The sequence below is a fragment of the Vitis riparia genome, chromosome 5 (genome assembly GCF_004353265.1).
Source record: "Vitis riparia cultivar Riparia Gloire de Montpellier isolate 1030 chromosome 5, EGFV_Vit.rip_1.0, whole genome shotgun sequence".
NCBI classification, from domain to species: Eukaryota; Viridiplantae; Streptophyta; class Magnoliopsida; order Vitales; family Vitaceae; genus Vitis; species Vitis riparia.
Window position 1 is genome coordinate 13,812,628 of NC_048435.1, and position 19,384 is coordinate 13,832,011.

A 19,384-nucleotide genomic window follows, 5' to 3' on the forward strand; every position below is an offset into this window, starting at 1 on the left:
AAATCCCTCAAAAATCTTAAATTCCAACCCCCTTGACCAAAATTCTGATCCCACATCTCCTCCACCGTAGCATTCCTATGGGAAGCCAGAACAAATAGAGGAGGGAAGTTTAGGGATAGCGTTATACCAGTGCACCAAACATCAGTACAAAAACTGATTTTGGTACCCTTCCCAGCTATGAACACTATGTTATCCCAACACCAATCAATTTCCTTCAAAATTTCCTTCCAAACCCCTACTCCGAACGCCCCATTAGCCTTCTTTGTCCTCCAACCATGACCTTCTTGCCCATATTTCGCCATTATCACTTGTTTCCAAATATTGTCTTTATCAAAAGCAAACCTCCAAATCCATTTACCAAGCAAAGCTTTGTTCAAAAGCGCTAGCTTCCTTAAGCCTAGCCCACCCTTATTCTTGTCCGCACAAACCACCTCCCACATAACTAGATGAGCTTTCCTTTCCAAGTTTCCCCCTCCCCAAAGAAAATCTCTTTGTACTTTTTCTAATCTTCTAGCAACGGTCTTAGGCATCTGGAAGAGAGACATATGATAAATTGGCATGCTAGCCAAAGTGCTCTTTATTAGAGTGATTCTCCCACCTTTGGAAATATATTATCGTTTCCACAGCGCAAGTCTCCTCCTCATTCTCTCTTTCACCCCATCACACACAGAATGAGCCTTGTTAGGAGCCCCTAAAGGCAAACCCAGATACTGAGAAGGCAACGACCCCACCCTACACCCTAACTCTGTTGCCAGCTCATCAATCTCCTCCACCACACCAATTGGAATGATTTCACTTTTGGCCAAATTAATCCTTAGACCTGAAGCAGCTTCAAACCAGAATAAAATCCAGCTTAAATGAGTTAGGTGCTCTTTATTAGCCTCACAAAACACAACTGTGTCATCAGCAAAGAATAGATGGGATATTTTCAGGGTGGGCCTTCTACCACCCTGAATACTACACCTTGAAAGGAAACCCCCAGCAACAGCCCTCCTAATAAGAACATCAAGCACTTCCATTCCCAAAACAAAGAGGTAAGGAGATAGGGGATCTCCTTGGCGTAGCCCCTTAGTACTCGGGACAAAGCCAGCTGGTACCCCATTAACCAGGACTGAGAACTTAGCTGAAGATAAACAACTCCACATCCAACCCAACCACTTTGATCCAAATCCCATTTTTTGTAAGGCCTTCAACAAGAATTGTCAGTTAATGCTGTCATACGCTTTCTCAATATCCAATTTGCATATGAGCCCTTTCTCTTTTCTTTTCTGCCACGAGTCTATCACCTCATTCGCAATTAAAGAAGCATCAAGAATTTGTCTTCCCAACACAAAGGCATTCTGGGTTGGGGCTACCACTTTACCTAACACTCTCTTGAGTCTGTTAGCTAACACTTTAGCCAGTAGTTTATATAGCCCCCCCAAAAGGCTAATGGTTCTAAAATCCCCAAGATCATCAACCCCACCTTTATTAGGAATCAGAACCAGAAAAGCATTATTGAGACTCTTGAGAAAGGAACTTTGCTCATGGAACTCCTTAAACATTTCCAAAATCTCCTCTTTAACGAATTCCCAACAGCTTTGCCAAAACGCCATAGTAAAGTCATCCGACCCAGGGGCTTTGTCCCCATTCATCTCTAACAAAGCCGATTGGACCTCAGTTTCAGAAAAAGGGATCTCTAGATTCTCTGCTTCTTGCTGGCTGATTTGTTCTAATTGAAGCCTCCTAATATCCACCTTCCAACCCAAATCTTCAAAAAGCATCTGCTGGTAGGCATTAGCAACCCCTTCCCTCACTTCCTGCTCCTCTGAAAGCCACACCCCATTAATTTTAATTTTGTCCAAGGAGTTATTGCTACAATGGGCATTTGTCATACGATGGAAAAAGCCCGGATTTTTATACCCTTCCCTTAGCCATATCTCCCTTGAGAGTTGTCTCCAGTGGGTTTCTTCCATGAGTACCCATTTTTTATAATTTTTCTTTGCTTCCTTTTTTAATTCTGTTTCCTCCAATGATAGACTTCTCTCACTTTCCATCCAGTCCCAAAATTCCACCTGCTGTAGAGCTGAAACTTTATTGCACTCCAGACTCCTAAAAACCTCTCTATTCCAAACTTTTAGTTTCTGTTTGATTCCCTTCATCTTTTCTGCCAATCTAAAGCTAGCAGTGCCTCTGACCTCAATCCCCCTCCACCAACTTCGGATAAGATCTATAAAGCCCTCAGCCTTTAGCCACATGTTTTCAAACCTAAAAGGAGAAGGACCTCTTCTTAGCCCGCCACCCTCTAGGAGAACAGGGAAGTGATCGGAGATAGGCCGAGGCAGTCTTCTTTGGAGCACGCCACTGAAATGATCTAACCAACTAGGAGACGCAAGAAACCTGTCCAGTTTAGCCCAGGACTGATTGTTAAGACCCCCACTCCAAGTAAACACCCCCCCTTGCAGTGGAAGATCCACCAGTCCTAACTCATCGATAATATGAGCAAACCTCCTCATCGTTGGGATTATTCTCCCTTGTCTACTTTTTTCTCTTTGGAAGAGGGTAATATTAAAATCACCCCCTAAGCATCAAGGATCTTCCCAAATTCCTCTAATGGCCCCAATCTCTTCCCACAAGCATTCCCTTTCCTCTTTGGTGAAAAGACCATAGACTCCCGTGAACACCCAGACAACCCCATCTTTCACATTCCTAAATCTGCAAGATAGAGAGAATTGGCCCTCCTCCCAAACCAATATTTCCAACGACCTTTTATCCCAACAAATCAATAGGCCTCCCGCTACCCCATCCGCATCCAAGGCCCTCCAATCTAAAAATCTCCCTGAACCTAAACTTCTCACCACACCCTCCGACATTAGTTGGATTTTTGTCTCCTGAATACACAGTAAATCAACCTTTTGATTCCTTATGAAAGTCTTGATGATTTTCCTTTTGGAACTATCATTTGTTCCCCTCACATTCCAACTTAACAACTTTAGCTTCATTGATCTACTGCAATCTGACCCTTTTTGCCCTGTGATGGGCCTTTCTGCTTATTCCCCTTCTCATAATTAACTGAGCACTCCAACCTCTTTAACTCCCTTTCGAATTTTGACTTCAACAACTCTTTGCTATGAATCCTCTCCCATCTCTTTCTTATTTTGATCAGAAAGCTCAAAATTTCCTTTTCCAGACCCTCTGTCGAAAAACCCAAGTGACTAAACTTTGCCAAACTACTTTCCTCCCATCTGTCCTCTTTCTCGCTCCTGATATCTTGAGGCTCGGACATATCTGAGCCCCACTCCACACCCCTAACCATGTTACTGACATTAGTGAATTCTACTAAGTCCTAGCAGCCATTGCCATCCTCTCCGGGCCCAACTTCAGTTACCTCCCTTATCACCCCAGAGCAATCTTAATACTCCCCCTCCGGAGCCCGATCAAAAGAATAAGGAATAAGATGAGGAGACCCATAGACCCTTTTTCCCCTTGTTTTTAAACCAGAACCATATCTCATGGCTTCCTCTACCAGAGCCTTGTCTGTTGCTGAGAGAATAGCTTTCTCTTGTTGCTTCCTTATTTCCTCTGTCTCCTAGTAAAATAAATGCTCTACCTCTGTGAAGCTCCCGCTTCTAGCTATTCTGTAGTCCAGGAGACAGTCCTTCTCCTGGGGGCTTTTGACTATGGCTTGGGACATAGGCTTATCTGGTCTGGTCCCATCCAGATTAGTTGGCCCATTAGGCTTTGGGCCAGCCTCATTAACAGCCCATCTCTTGGACGGTCCAACCTCTGGCCCAGCAACTTCAGCCACCACTCCTTTTAGCTTTAAGCCCATTGATGGACTTTGCAAACGCGGCCCACAGGCCCTTTTCAATGAGCCCATGATTGCTGATCCTTAGGCCCGGTCTGCTATCACCTCACGGCCCAAACCCCTCTCCTGCATGCCCATCCCCTCAGCTAACAAAAGCAATGCCTTGGGCCGTTCGAAATCCGATTCTTCCTCCACGCGTGAGCCGGCACGTGAGGAGTCGTCACCCCTAACCTCCCCACTTTTTCAACTGATCGTTTCACGACTGTCTACCCTGGCCTTCCTCAAGGACGGTCTAAGCTCCCACCAGAGAACAAGGGAGTAAACGTCCTCCTCAACACCGATCTCCAGCATGCTCGGCATAAATTGTCTGTTCGTCTTTACCAAGATCCGAGCCCATTGGAGCTCCTCCAGCTTCTCCGTCTGAGGGTCGATGGCAATGAAGCCACCACACTCATCCCCCACCCTTCTCAAAATGGTCAGGTCCCACAACGAAACTGGTAGCCCAACAATTTTAACCCAAGCTTCGTTTCTTAGTTCCTCCTCTTCCCTACAGCCGGTCTTAGGGCTCCATTGCTCAAGTCTCAAGTGAAGCCCTCCCATCATTCGCTCCCCTGAGTAGAGAGCGCGTTTGGCTTCATCCAAGAATTCAAACTCCAACAAAACCCTATTCTTCTCCAGTCTTGCCAGCCCTAATTTTCCTTTCAACCCCCAAGAATTCGCCAATAATCTCCCCAATTTCTCCAAATCCTCACCTTCACCTGACCTAGGGTTCCAACTCCCAACGATGCAATGTTCCAATTTCCGCAAATTTCTGTGGATTTCCTCCCGTCGTACCTCCACTCTGACTGAATTTTGATCCCTACATCTCGGCCTCTTCACCACTTCCGCGTACGTTCTCTCCAAAGCAAAGTTCCCAACAACCCTTTCTTCTTGTATGTTGTCCTTTCTGCCGATTGATCCTCCCATTAGTTGTAGATTTTCCGCCATAGAAGCCCATCCCCCTTTTTCTCCTCTACCTTTTGGAATGTAGATGTTGTATTGCTTCCGCTCCGAGTCGACTACCCCTAGTCGGAGGAAACACCCCGCTTTATTCGCACTTCGCAACAGAGAGTAAGATCTCCCCTTTTCCTTCCATTCCCTTTCCCATCTTCCTTCTTTCTCGTCCTTAATGCAGTGATTTAAACCCTCCAAGAGAAACCCTAAACTCTCCACTCCTACTCGGACCCATGACGAGACCCCTCTCTTTCTCTCCACGATGTAGATTTGGGATTTTCCTCTTCTCTCTACTAACGCGAGCTCGAACACCTTAGACTCCACTACAAAGCTGCTCCCCCTTCCTTCTTCTTCAAAGCACCTCACTATCTTCACCCCCCTTGCCGTCACATTCTTGCTCTTTCTCTCCCATTGCTTCTCTCACTCATCCACTTATGCATTCATATTTTATTTTATCACTAAAAGATGGATGGGAGGACAATTTCCATATCTTAGTTGCAAAGCTATCTAACCCATCCAAATTCTGCCCAAGAAAAAAAAAAAGAAATTTCGGTACACTTATCATTCTCATACCCATTGAAAGTGTGTCTTATTTCAAGGCTATGTATGCTGATATGACAATGGAACGTTATGAAAAGTCAAGCACAAGTCTCCCAGGAGTTTTCCAAGTTTACTCGGTTTGTGGTAGGAGATGGGAAAAGAATTCGGTTATGGGAAGACTTGTGGTGGGGGGGCCAACCTTTGGGAGTCCAATATCCGAGACTATTTAGAGTAGTCACGACTAAGAATAGTCCTATTTCTTCAATTCTCGGCTCTACTCGTCCCTTATCTTGAAACTTAAACTTTCGTCATAACCTTTCAATTCTCGGACTCCCCTTAATGTGTTACAACTTGATTGGTTAGCGGTGTGTAATTCCATTGGGTTAGTCTAACCTAGAGAGTTTACTTGTTTTTACTTTATATTTTCTTGTATTTGCTTCCTTGTAGTTTTGTTTTTCTTTGGTGGGAGGATTCTTCATCCTTTTGTTATACTTCTTTTTTATCAATATATCCCTTTGTCGTTTCCTATAAAAAAAAAGTAATGCAGTAAATCTTTCCACCAACTCAGTAACACAATTAAGGAACTCTAAAACACCTTTTACCTTGCTTCATGAATTCCCATTAAATAAATTACCCTTTGCTATAAAATTCAAACGGACTTTCTTTAGAGAGGTGGGACCTTAGAAAGTAAGCCTAATTTGGTGAAGTGGGCTACATTTGTACTAACAAAAAGAAGGCGGGTCTAGGAATTAGGTGCCTTTATTCGCTTAACAAGGCCCTCCTTTGTAAGTGGAATTGGCATTTTGCTTCAAAAAGGGAGGCTTTTTGGAGACAAATTATTAGTGGCAAATATGGTGAAATGGAAGGGGGTTGGTGCTCTAAAGAAGTGAGAGGTGGCTATGGCATTGGGTTATGGAAGGTCATAAGGAAGCTATGGGATTTAGTTTTTTGTAGAGTATCCTTCTCAGTGTGCAATGGGAAGAGGATCAAGTTTTGGAAAGATAAATGGTGTGGAGATGAACTGTTAAATGTTTCTTTTCCCTCTTTATTTACCTTATCTAACTCCAAAGAGGCTTGGGTGGTGGACTTATGGCAGCATTCAAATGAGAGGGGTGTTTGGAATCCTATCTTCCCAAGGCCTCTAAATGATTGGGAGATTGATATGATGGAGCGCTTTTTGGCAAGACTGCAAGATAAGGTGGTAGATGAGTAGTGAGGATAAGATATGGTGGGTGGAGGCTAAGAATGGAACCTTCTCTGTTAAATCCCTTTATGCTAGCCTTGAGACAAGAAGTTTAGTGCAATTTCCAGCTAGTGTTGTGTGGAATGCGTGGGTTCCACCTACTTTTTTGCGTGGGAGGCAACTTGGGGGAAAGTATTGACTCTTGACCAGCTTCAAAAGAGGGGTTGATCTTTGGTTAATCGTTGTTGCCTTTGTCTGGCTCATGAGGAACCAATTAACCATATCCTTTTGCATTGTGGCAAGCCATAGGTGTTGTGAGAGCTATTGTTCTCTCTCTTTAAGGTTTGTTGGGTGTTGCAGTCCACAATTAAAGAGATGTTATTAGGTTGGCACGGCTCTTTTGGTAGAAGAAAACTGAAAAAAGTTTGGAGAGCAGCACCCTTATATCTCTTCTAGACAATTTTGAAAGAGAGGAATAGGAGATCTTTTGAAAGTGTGGAGCTCTTTATCCAAAGACTGAAATTCTTGTTTTTGAGTAACTAGTTAACTTAGACCAAACTGTTTATAGGTGAAAGCTCGAAGTCCATTGTTGATTTTATTGATTGGTTAGGTTCATTTTGAGGGAGGCGGTAGTTTTTTGTTTTCTCTTCCTTTTTTTGGTGCTTTATAGAGGTCATTGTATACATCATGTGTACTTTGGTGCACCACTTTTTGGCGCTTTTCAATACTACTATCATTTACTGATCAAAAAAAAATAATTAGAAACAACAACCAAAAAAAAAAAAAACAAATCAAAGAAAAAGAAAATAAATAAAGACAAAAGAAAATACAATGAAGAACAAAAATTAACAAAACAAAAACAAAAAGGAAAAAGAAGAAAGAAAATAATTTCAACATGATCATGAAGAAAACTATTGTGGACCAATAAACAAGTAACTTATAAGTAGGTTATACTCCCTACATATCTTACGCATAATTCATGTCCAATTAGCAAAGCGCATGGTTAAAAATCAAGTTCATTAACAATTTGAGAGCAAGGTGTTAGGTACTTTCTCGCACAATGAAAATCAAGCACAAGTCAAATAATGCAATTGCTTGTGCAAGTTAGAAATTTAGAAGTAGTGAAGATGTCAAGAAGTGACATACAAAGTTTGATGTAAGTATTTTGATCAAAAAAAAAGTTTGATGTAAGTATTAAATTCTATAAAAATAAATAAATAAAAATAAAAAATAAAAATAAAAATTGTGAAGTTTTGGTGAAGATGGTGGGAAAAAAAAAAAAGAAGTGGAAATTTCATAAAAGCTTCATAAATAATTAAAAAGGGAAATAAGGGGAGGCGCTACAAAATGTAAACAAATGAAAAATTATTCCACTTTACAAAATTTAGAGAAACTAAAAAATTTTCGATTGAAATTTAAACCCCATCTATTCAGATAACGAGGTTTATAATTACATAACTCCTCATACATGGTGCCTAGCACACTTGTAAGTTCATCAAGGTAACAATCAATAGTATCATTATCACTTAAATTCTAACACTTCAAAACCCCTCTTCAGTTTTTTTTTATTATTTAGCAAGTTGTGTATACAGAATACCAAAAGATAAATAATACATTACCTTGAAAAGTTCAACTGGAGTAAACCAGGCGATGTCATTCTGGCTGTAGATACCTTCCAAGTATTTCATATAAGCTTTCCGGCCTAAAATATGCCAAGAGTTTAGTACATAGCAATAGAATATTATGCAATATTTTCATTTAGTAACCACTTAAAGAGGAGTAAAAGAAATTGAGCAAGAGTAAGCAAGATATAGTTTGAAACTCCAAGGTCCATTTGGAGTTGTGTCAAATGGGTTCCCAATTGATTGACATTGGAGTCTCAAAAGCTAATGCAACATATTATCTAAAATACATGAGTTATTTATGATAGTCAATAGTACCAATAAATGATATTTTAACCAGCTGCCCAACTCATTGATGGTTGAAACTTCAACATATCCTTGAGAAAGATTTTTCATCAAAGGCAACCAACATTATGAAAATCCATGATGATGGAAATGATATGCCATCCATATGTGCAATATACAAGCCAATGATTGGATAAAATTGGCATTCAAAGGGATTGGACTAGGTGAGAAGCCAACAGTGGGCACAATATATAGACACATCATGATCATCACAATATATAGACACATCATGATTACAAAGTTCATGGATGAGGATTCCATATTCTTGTTAGATCTGATTGATTGGCTCATTCCAATAGTTTATTCTACTTTTTCTCTTCCACATTGTCATACTGGGTCTAATGTACTTCAGTGTGCCCCTGTTTATTAGGAATTGTTAATACTATTTTTATTCACCTGTTAAAAGGGAAAATTAATTGAAATGCTAAATTTATTACTATGATAAAGTTTTAGAATCAAGGATCACAGCAAATGCAGAAGCATTTTTCTGCTTCATCAAACCTACTCACCCTCATTCTTTCCTTGCTTACAAAAAAGGTGAACACAAAAATTTTAGCCACACTTCTCAACCCTATAACGCCCCTATATATATATATATACCAGTACAAATTTTTCCCAAGATTGAGTTTTCTTACACATTAAAAATTATATTATTACACTATAATGCTATATAAATTGTACCTCCAATCACTGAACGTCTGATCTTTCAGAAAAGGGAATAGAAAATTACTCATCAAATTCGAACTTAAAAGATGAATCATAAACATTGACAATTTTAAAGATACCTTGTAGCCGATTAAACTTAATGCTTTCTTCAAGCATTCCCACAGACCCAGATCTCTGGGAGAAGTAACCATGATTTGGGTCGTACAATGCAGACCAGATAAAATCTCGAACCTGCCGGTACAAAAAAACAAAAAACAAAAAAACACCAAGAAACCAAGAAAAAAAAAATTAAAAACATTGTCCATTATTTGAATTGAAGAAGCTGAGGACATGAGAATAGAAATGCGCTTTTTCAGAAAGAAAATAACTCACAAGAACTGGTCTGTCCCCAACAATATGCGTTGAGAAAAAAGCTGGGATCAGAGGAGTAAACGATTCGCATGAAAAGACTGTACAAAAATGGAAAATTCAGAGAGAGAAACTGTACAGAGAGAGGGCATATTAGAATATTTAGAGAGAGAAACAGTTAAAGAGAGTGCGCCTGTTGGAGAGAAAATACCTTTGGGCTTGCCGAAATACAGAGCAAACCTTTTGGAACAAGTGAGAGTGCGAGACGCCATTTACTCGAGGTTTTTCTTGGGCTTATTGTCTCACCAATGGATTCGGGGTTTAAGTAATGGCCAGAAAATGTAAATTTATTAAAATATTGATATTTTTAATTTTATGATATATATATATATAAAGATAAAGGGAAAATCACCTTACCATACACCAACTACAAAAAATATGAGATTTTGGAACTTTAATTTTTTCTTTTTAATTTTGGTGTAAAATAGGAAAAAATATTGTCTATTCATTGTCTATTCATGCATTCAAATTTGATCCATAATTACCCTCAAAAATAAATAACAAAATACACACCAATTTAATACCAGTTATTAACAAGTACATGTGTCATTTATTTTTATTATTTTTCTCACATTAATATATCTCCCTTACCACTTGCCACATTTCCACTTTTTTTTTTCCTCTCCTGCCACCATAAATCCATTGTCACCTATTATACTTTTTATTATTATTTTTCTTTTTTTTCTTTATATTCTTTTTAATATGCTCGTGCATTTTCTCATAAAACTTCTTTAATTTTAATTTATTTTTACTCTCTAATTTGTCTATATTTATTTTGAGCAAAGTGGCAGATTTGTTTTAGAGACTATTAGGTCACTGGAAAACCACTTTTTGGGTGCTGAAATAGTAGTTTTTTTTCTGGCAGCTTTAGATGAGAGTCACTGGTTTTGAGAACAACACTGAGAAAGGAAGAGGTAGAGAGAGAGCCATAATAAAGGGACGACGAAAAAAGGCTATATACTCGAAAGATAGAGCTTTTGGAGAGGGTCTATGCAACAGAGAATGCCTCCCTAGGTCTTGTTTTGAGAAATCCTAAATTAGGAAAATTCTAGGGTACCTCTTCGGTACCTACCGAAAAGTTTTTCAAGCCATTGGATGTTCAAGATTACATCTTGGCCATCCATTTTAAATTTGAAATAAAAATTCCACTTAACCAATTAAGAGAAGAACCGGTTGTGGCCTTCTTTCTTCCCCCATTCTCAACAATTTTGGGTTTAAGTAAAATAAATATGAGATAAAAATAGAATTGGAAAAAAATAAAAATAAAAATGATATAAAATTTGAAAACATATTTATTAACAAAAAAAAAAGTCATCATATATCATAATTACATTATTTTATTTTTAACAAGTTATTAAACATTTAAATTCAACATGAAAATGAATATGATAATATTTTAATATGAAATGAGTATTTTCATTAAAATTCAACATTTTGATAATCATATTGTAGACCCTCAATTTTGTCCCTCGACACTGACATTTATCCTTTGGGTGTCACCTGCACCCATCGTTCTCATATGGCACCACTAGGGCCCCTTTTGGGCTTAGTCGGTGTCCAAGCCTCGTGTGGGCTTGTCTGTGGTCCATTGTGGTGCGTATGTGGTTCATTTTGGAGGGTCATCGTGGCCATTTTCCTAGTCATTCACATCACCCTATAGGAAGGAAGTGGGGTCATCCTGATGTTTTAGCTTAGTTGGAGTTTATAGGGGCATGTTGAGGTTCGAAGCACTCGGGCTTGTTTTGATCATATCTCCCTTTTCCGAACTCGGAATTGCGCACTGTTTTTTTTTATGGATTCCTCACTCTTCCAGGAACATTCTGTCAAATTTTCAAAATTTTTTTGCAACCGGTTCGACCGGTTGGCATCCGGTTCAGCCAGTTCAGCCGGTTCATCGAGTCAGCCGGTGTAGAACACTGATTTTTGGTAATTATTTTGATCATATCTCCCTCTTCCAAACTCGGAATTGCGCACCATTTTTTTTTCATGGATTCCTCACTCTTCCAGGAACATTCTCTCAAATTTTCAAATTTTCAAATTTTTTTGCAACCTGTTCGACCGGTTGGCATCCGGTTCAGCCGGTTCATCGAGTCAGCCGGTGTAAAACACTGATTTTGGTAATTTTGGGATCCAAATCCTACATGGCTTAGGCCCATAAGCTCTAGATCAGTTTTGGGCAATGTTGTGGGCCCATTTTGGGCCTTGGTTTGGGTTCCTTACAGCCCACCACGAATTCATATGGATTCTTGGTGGTGAAGCAAGCTGAAAACTGAAGGGAGTGAGCTGGCCTCGTAAGTGCAAGAGAAATAATGGGGGGTGTGTTTTCCATGCTGATGGAGGGGATTTCGGTGCTGAAGGGGAAGGAACCCATGAGGCTCAAATGCTGAGAGGGGTATGAGTATAAAAAAAAAAAAAGGAAAAAGAGGACTATGGGGAGAGAGGATATTTTGCTGGTGAGAAAAACAGAAGGTCAGGGCACCTTCTGAGTTAAGAGCGTGGGGGAAAGCTTCAGCACTGTGGTTATTTTGAAGAGGAGAGCTACAACATCTCATTTTTTGGAGGTCATCATCAGCATACACGGATCATATCTGGTGGAGATTCTGAGGTAAGTAAGCTGAATTTTTTTTTACCTGCAATTTATCTTCATCTTCTTCATATGTTTTTCTTCTTCCACATCATCTTTTATTTCCTTTGATATGAAGATTGTATTGCTTGGGTGTGGGTAATAAAGGCCACACATGATTGTTGTTGATTGGTTATGAATGGTTTATAAACTTTCTGACCAAATTTAGGATTTTTCATCAACCGGCTAAACCGGTTCAATCAGTTCAGCGCTATAGCTGGCTGCCTCTATCAGCCATGAAGAACCCCTGACCTTTCTTTGTCCGGTTCTCACTCATTCGGGCTCGGAATTGAGAACCATTTCTTTTATTTGTTTCCTTATTCAGTTAGAAACTTCCTGGCCAAATTTGGGATTTTTTATCAACCGTCTGAACTAGTTGGGAACTAGTTCAACCGGTTCAGCGCCATAGCTGGCTGCCTCTATCAGCCATGAGGAACCCCTGACCTTTCTTTGTCCGGTTCTCACTCATCCGGGCTCGGAATTGAGAACCGTTTCTTTTGTTTATTTCCTTATTCAGTTTGAAACTTCCTGGCCAAATTTGAGATTTTTTATCAACCTTTGAACTGGTTGGGAACCGGTTCAACCGGTTCAGCACCATAGCTGGCTGCCTTTGTCAGCCATGAGGAACCCCTGACCTTTCTTTGTCTGGTTCTCACTCATCCGGGTTCGGAATTGAGAACCGTTTCTTTTGTTTGCTTCCTTATTCAGTTAGAAACTTTTTAGCCAAATTTGGGATTTTTTATCAACTGTCTGAATCGGTTGGGAACCGGTTCAACCGGTTTAGCACCATAGCTGGCTGCCTCTGTCAGCCATGAAGAACCCCTAACCTTTCTTTGTCTGGTTCTCACTCATCCGAGCTCGGAATTGAGAACCGTTTCTTTTGTTTGAATCCTCACTCATTTAGGAGTTTTCTAGAAAAATTTTGGAATTCTTCTCAATAGGTTGTACTAGTTGAGAACTAGTTCAACCTGTTCTGCTGGAGGCCTTTAGGTAGCCCTCGATTTTGGCATTTTTCGAGCCCTTATCCATTGGGGCTCAAACCCATTTGCTATAGGGCACTTGTGAGCCATCTTGAAGGTTTAAGTCAATGTTTGATTTCAGTTAGTATGGGCAATTTTGAAGTTATGGGTGGTGTGGTCTAGATGAGTCTAGTTCGATTTGTATGACATTTGGGGAGTCCCTTACCTCATTTCAACCAGCTATCTTCCTTTTTGGCACAAGATTTGATGCTTGATTTTGAATACATGTTGCGTGGTTGACTCACTCTCTGCTGTAGCACATGGCTAGGGACCACAGGTATGCATCGTTGGTTTTGATTGTTGAATCATATGCATGCATGGTGCTTAATCCTGAATGTTTGTTATGTGTTTATCTGTGTTTGGCTGACCTTTTATGCAACGCATGGCTGGGGACCACAGGTACACACCCATTGTTTTGGTTGGTTGAATTCATATGCATGCCAAATACCAATTAGGATTGTGTGATTCATGACATCTATTTAGCCTAGGGTTTCATCTTTGAGCCATATGCTCCCACATACCCAATTCATTAGTAGAGACCGAGTTCTGGGCCTAGAGGGGTGCTACCTCGCATAAGGTACCTTCCCAATGGGTAACCTGATCCCCGGACCCAGAATCTAGTTTTCGCAGACCGCTTTTTTCCATACTAGGGTCATTAGGGGTTTTTGTTCTTACTTAATTTTCCCCATTTTAAAAATAAAAATAAAAAGTAAGTGGTGACTCCATACAACACCGTTCCTCACCGGGGCAGGTTTTTCAAAACTGGAAAACTCAACTTTTTCATTGTTTCTTTTCTTTTAAAAGTGAGTCGCGCCGATCTGGTGGATCGGGTGAGGGTCCACAAATTGGCGACTCCGCTGGGGATCGAACCCAGAATCTCTGCTTTCATAAGAAGATCAAGCTTGAACTTGAGTTGGGTATATTGGAGCACATGGTTCATTGATCAGTAGACTCTTAGGCTACATAGATGATTGATGATCACGTACTTGGTTGGTATTTGGCTTGCACCTGTGATGTGTTGTTGCTTGTGTGTTCACCTGTTGGATTCTAGCATGCTTGCTCATTGTTGATTGGTATCTAGCTATGACATTTGGGATTAGACTTAGATGATTAGATTGTGTGTAGATGTGTGGTAGGCTATCTCTTTGTGCATGACTATTTGCTGTATGACTGCTCCTTCCCTTGCATGACTGCTTGCTGCTTGTGTTTGTAGGGCACGTGTGTATCCTCTTACTTCCGAATCACTAGTCTTGGTCAACTATTCCTCATGGATTGCTTGTGTTTCTTGGGAGTCATTCCCAATTGTTCACCTTCGACCAAGCTAGGGGTTTGGAATAGGGTCTAGCATAAGGGCTATATCGATGTTTGGGAGCACTATGGAGAAGACAGATATTTGAGCAATGAAGACCTGTATAGCCCTGAGCTGGATTTCATGGATACATGCGTGGCCAGCATGTCACTTTGATTGTTGATTGATTGTTGGTTAGGACCTTAGGTTGCGTATCCCTGTGGGTACAGTCATCTAGTCTTTTAGGACTTGCCTCTTCTCTTTTTTGACTTTTGAGCCACATTACCCCTAAGGTATCACCATGTCAGAATCCCGCTCCTACCTACGGAACTGTATATCGGTTTAGTTGTTGACATCACATGTCAGTTCATTTTCTTGGAAGATTTTAGTCATACATTCCTAGTTTGATGTCCGGATTGATAGTCACGGGGACTGGCGTACCCCTTTCCTTTTGTAGGATTATTGATTGAGATCGACCTGGGTTCCCGAGCTTGGATTCGGATTGGAGATAGACTGGTTAGAGGATCAGATCCACACATCCAGTTAGAGCAGATACCAGATCATAGAGATATGGACCCTCAGTACGCTACTGTTGACTAGTTGGCTGAGATTACCGATACCATGGCGTCACTCAAGGACGCTATCTTAGGATTGGGTCAGAGGATTGATGGGCACCAGGCCCAGCCATTACCGATTCCGGGAAGCACACTGCATGACTCTACCACACCACCACCACCACCACCTGGGCCATCTAGACCTACTATACAGTAGGACTACATAGTTCCACCACCACCACCACCACCACCAGTTTAGTCAGCTCCCCAAGCTGGAGCATTTGTGTTGCAAGGCCGAACTGAGACTACACCGCATTTTGTTGTGGCACCTGCACAGATTGCTGATGACACCCAAGCTCGTATTGACAGGATTGAGCAGAGGATGAGATCACTACATGTTTCTGATGGGATGGATATGATGATCTGCCAGTAGCAGCTTTGCCTCTTGAGTTCCGCATGCCGGACATTGAGAGATACACGGGGATAGGGTGCCCCCGTATTCACTTGCAGTTGTATAGCACTGTTATGCGTGGGCATAGTGTAGACCCTCAATTTTGTCCCTCGACACTGGCATTTATCCTTCGGGTGTCACATCTACCCATCGTTCGCATATGGCACCACTAGGGCCCCTTTTGGGCTTAGTCGGTGTCCGAGCCTCGTGTGGGTTTGTCTGTGGTCCATTGTGGTGCATATGTGGTTCATTTTGGAGGGTCACCATGGCCATTTTCCTAGTCGTTCACGTCACGCTATAGGAAGGAAGTGGGGTCATCCCGATGTTTTAGCTTAGTTGGAGTTTATAGGGGCATGTTGAGGTTCGGAGCACTCGGGCTTGTTTTGATCGTATCTCCCTCATCCAAACTCGGAATCAAGAACCGTTTCTTTTTATGGATTCCTTATTCTTCCAGGAACATTCTGTAAAATTTTAAAAATTTTTTTGCAACCGGTCGGCTGGTTGGCAGCCGGTTCAGCCGGTTCATCGAGTCAGCCGGTGTAGAACACTGATTTTTGGTAATTGTTTTGATCATATCTCCCTCTTCCGAACTCTGAATCACGCACCATTTTTTTTTTCATGGATTCCTTACTCTTCTAGGAACATTCTGTCAAATTTTCAAAATTATTTGCCATCGGTTCGACCGGTTGGCATCCGGTTCGGCAGGTTCACCCGATTCATTGAGTCAGCTAAGGTAAAACACTATTTCTAGTAATTTTGGGGCCCAAATCCTACATGGCTCAGGCCCGTAAGCTCCAGATTGGTTTTGGGAAATGTTGTGGGTTCATTTTGGGCCTTGGTTTGGGTTCCTTGCAGCCCACCACGAATCCATATGGATTCTTGGTGGTGAAGCAAGCTAAAAACTGAAGGGAGTGAGCTGGCCTCGTAAGTTTAAGAGAAGTAATGAGGGGTGTGGTTCCCATGCTGATGAAGGGGATTTCGGTGCTGAAGGGGAAGGAACCCAGGAGGCTCAAATGCTGAGAGGGGTATGAGTATAAAAGGTGAGAGGATAGGAGAGCAAATGACCTTTTTGGCATTTTTGAGAAAAGGGAAATTTTGCTGGTGAGAAAAACAAAAGGTCAGTAGCATCTTCTAAGTTGAGAGCATGGGGGAAAGCTTCAGCACTGTGGTTTTTTGAAGAGGAGAGTGACAACATCTCAGTTTTGGAAGTCATCATCGGCATACATGGATCATATTTGGTGGAGATTCTAAGGTAAGCATGCTGAATTTTTTTTACTTACAGTTTATCTTCCTCGTCTTCATATGCTTTTTCTTCTTCCTCGTCATCTTTTCTTCCCTTTGATATGAAGATTGTATTGCTTGGGTGTGGATAATAAAGGCCACACATGATTTTTGTTGATTAGTTATGAATGGTTTAGGAACTTTCTGACCGAATTTGGGATTTTTTATCAACCGACTGAACCAGTTGGGAACCGGTTCAACCGGTTCAGCACCATAACTGGCTGCCTCTGTCAGCCATGAGGAACACCTGCCTTTCTTTGTCTGGTTCTCACTCATTCGGGCTCAGAATTGAGAACTGTTTCTTTTGTTTGATTCCTTAATCACTTAAGAACTTTCTGACCAAATTTGGGATTTTTTATCAACCGGATGAACCGGTTCAACACCATAGCTGGCAGCCTCTGTCAGCCATGAGGAACTCTTGCCTTTCTTTGTCCCGTTTTCACTCATCCAGGCTCGAAATTGAGAACCGTTTATTTTGTTTGCTTCCTTAATTACTTAGGAACTTTCTGACTGAATTTGGGATTTTTTATCAACCGGATGGACCAATTGGAAACCGGTTCAACCCGTTCAGCACCATGGCTGGCTGATTGTATCAGTCATGAGGAGCACCTGATCGGGCTTTGTTTGGTTCTCACTCATCCAGGCTTGGAATTGAAAACCATTTCTTTTGTTTGAATCCTCACTCATTTAGGAGTTTTCTAGAAAAATTTGGGAATTCTTCTCAATAGGTTGTACCAGTTGAGAACTAGTTCAACCTGTTCTGCTGGGGGACTTTAGGTAGCCCTCGATTTTGGCATTTTTCGAGCCCTTATCCATTGGGGCTCAAACCCATTTACTATAGGGCACTTGTGAGCCATCTTGAAGGTTTAAGTCAGTGTTTGATTTCAGTTAGTATGGGCAATTTTGAAGTTATGGGTGGTGTGGTCTAGATGAGTTTAGTTCGATTTGTATGACATTTAGGGTACCTCATTTCAACCAGCTATCTTCCTTTTTGGCACAAGCTGGGATGCTTGATTTTGAATGCATGTTGCGTGACTGACTCACCCTCTGCTGTAGCACATGGCTAGGGACTATAGGTACCCATTATTGGTTTTGATTGTTGAATCATATGCATGCATGGTGCTTAATCTTGAATGTTTGTTATGTGTTTATCGACCTTTTATGCAGCGCTTGGCTAGGGACCACAGGTACGCACCCATTATTTTGGTTGGTTGAATTCATATGCATGCCAAATACCAACTAGGATTGTGTGATTCATGACATCTATTTAGCCTAGGGTTTCATCTTTGACCCATATGCTCCCACATACCCAATTCATTAGTAGAGACCGAGTTCCGGGCCCAGAGGGGTGCTACCTCGCATGAGGTACCTTCCCAATGGGTAACCTGATCCCCGGACCTAGAATCTAGTTTTCGCAGACCGTTTTTTCCATACTAGGGTCATTAGGGGTTTTTGTTCTTACTTAATTTTCCCCATTTTAAAAACAAAAATAAAAAGTAAGTGGCGACTCCAAACGACACCATTCCTCACCGAGGGCGGGTTTTTCAAAACTGGAAAACTCAACTTTTTCATTCTTTCTTTTCATTTTAAAAGTGAGTCGCGCCGGTCCGGTGGATCGGGTGAGGGTTCACACATAGACTAGATGAGGCATATATGATTATGTTATTCCCTCTGTCACTGAGTGGTGCTGCTCAACGTTGGTTTGCCTCATTGGACCCTTCGAGACGTAGGACATGGGTTGATTTGGAACAAGAGTTTATTAGACAGTATTCTTTCAATACTGTAGTGGATGTATCTTAGAGGGAGTTAGAGGCCCTCAGATAGGGGCCGGATGAGTCAGTCACTTCATTCATTTCCCGTTGGAGGGAGAAGATAGCACAGATTATTGATAGACCTTCAAAGTGCGATTAGATCACTATGATTATGCGTAGCCTTCAGCCCCGTTTTGCTAGGCATCTCATGGGCTTCCCTCAGACAGACTTTGGCTCGTTAGTGCAGGCCCTTTATAGCATTGAGGAGGGTATATCTAGAGGTTTATGGGTAGATTCTTCCCATTCGGACTCAAAGGGGAAGAAACCGGGATCAGGACCCAGGCCCTCAGATGTTGGTACTATTGGCATGACAGGACACAGGTCCGCACATCGTCCTCCGTTTCAAAGTCAGTTTTTAGGCACTCCTTATCAAATGATACAGCATGATCGGTACAGACCAGTTGCTCCCATTAGGCCGGCAAGGACTACTTATCTGCACCCACCACCATAGCTGGTATATGCTACACAGGCACCCCAGAGGCCGCTTATGCAATTCCATCATCAATATAGAGCACCGCCTCCACCGAGGTCAGTTAGACAGTTCACACAACTTGGGATGCCATTGAGCCGAGCTTTTCAGAGTTTGGTTGAGGGATGACTAATTGTCCCACTACCGCCTAGACCACCATTACAGCCTATTCCCCTAGGATTCAGGACAGATCTTCACTGTGCCTACCATCAGAGAATAGGCCATGATACAGATAGCTGTTCAGCACTGAGACATGCCATTCAGGATTTGATTGATCAGGGCTTGGTTGATTTGGGGCGCCCGGGTGTAGCCACAGACCCGCTACCTACTCATGACACTAGAGC

General features: G+C 41.5%; 1 protein-coding gene across 3 annotated transcripts in view; it reads right to left on the reverse strand.

The window, feature by feature from the left end:
• LOC117914955 (protein arginine methyltransferase NDUFAF7 homolog, mitochondrial) overlaps window positions 1–9,774 on the reverse strand; it is an 80,812-nt gene extending 71,038 nt beyond the window's left edge. For 2 of the 3 annotated variants that reach the window (XM_034830484.1, XM_034830483.1), the window contains exons 1-4: window positions 9,696–9,774; window positions 9,509–9,585; window positions 9,256–9,367; window positions 8,123–8,205 (exon numbers count right to left, since the gene is read on the reverse strand). In XM_034830484.1, coding sequence (XP_034686375.1) covers window positions 8,123–8,205; window positions 9,256–9,367; window positions 9,509–9,585; window positions 9,696–9,756 — 333 coding nt within the window. In that variant the 5' untranslated portion in view covers window positions 9,757–9,774. Of the gene's footprint in view, window positions 1–8,122; window positions 8,206–9,255; window positions 9,368–9,508; window positions 9,618–9,695 lie in introns of all 3 variants that reach the window. The other variant, XM_034830485.1, reaches the window with a different exon arrangement.
• Window positions 9,775–19,384: the final 9,610 nt, after the last annotated feature.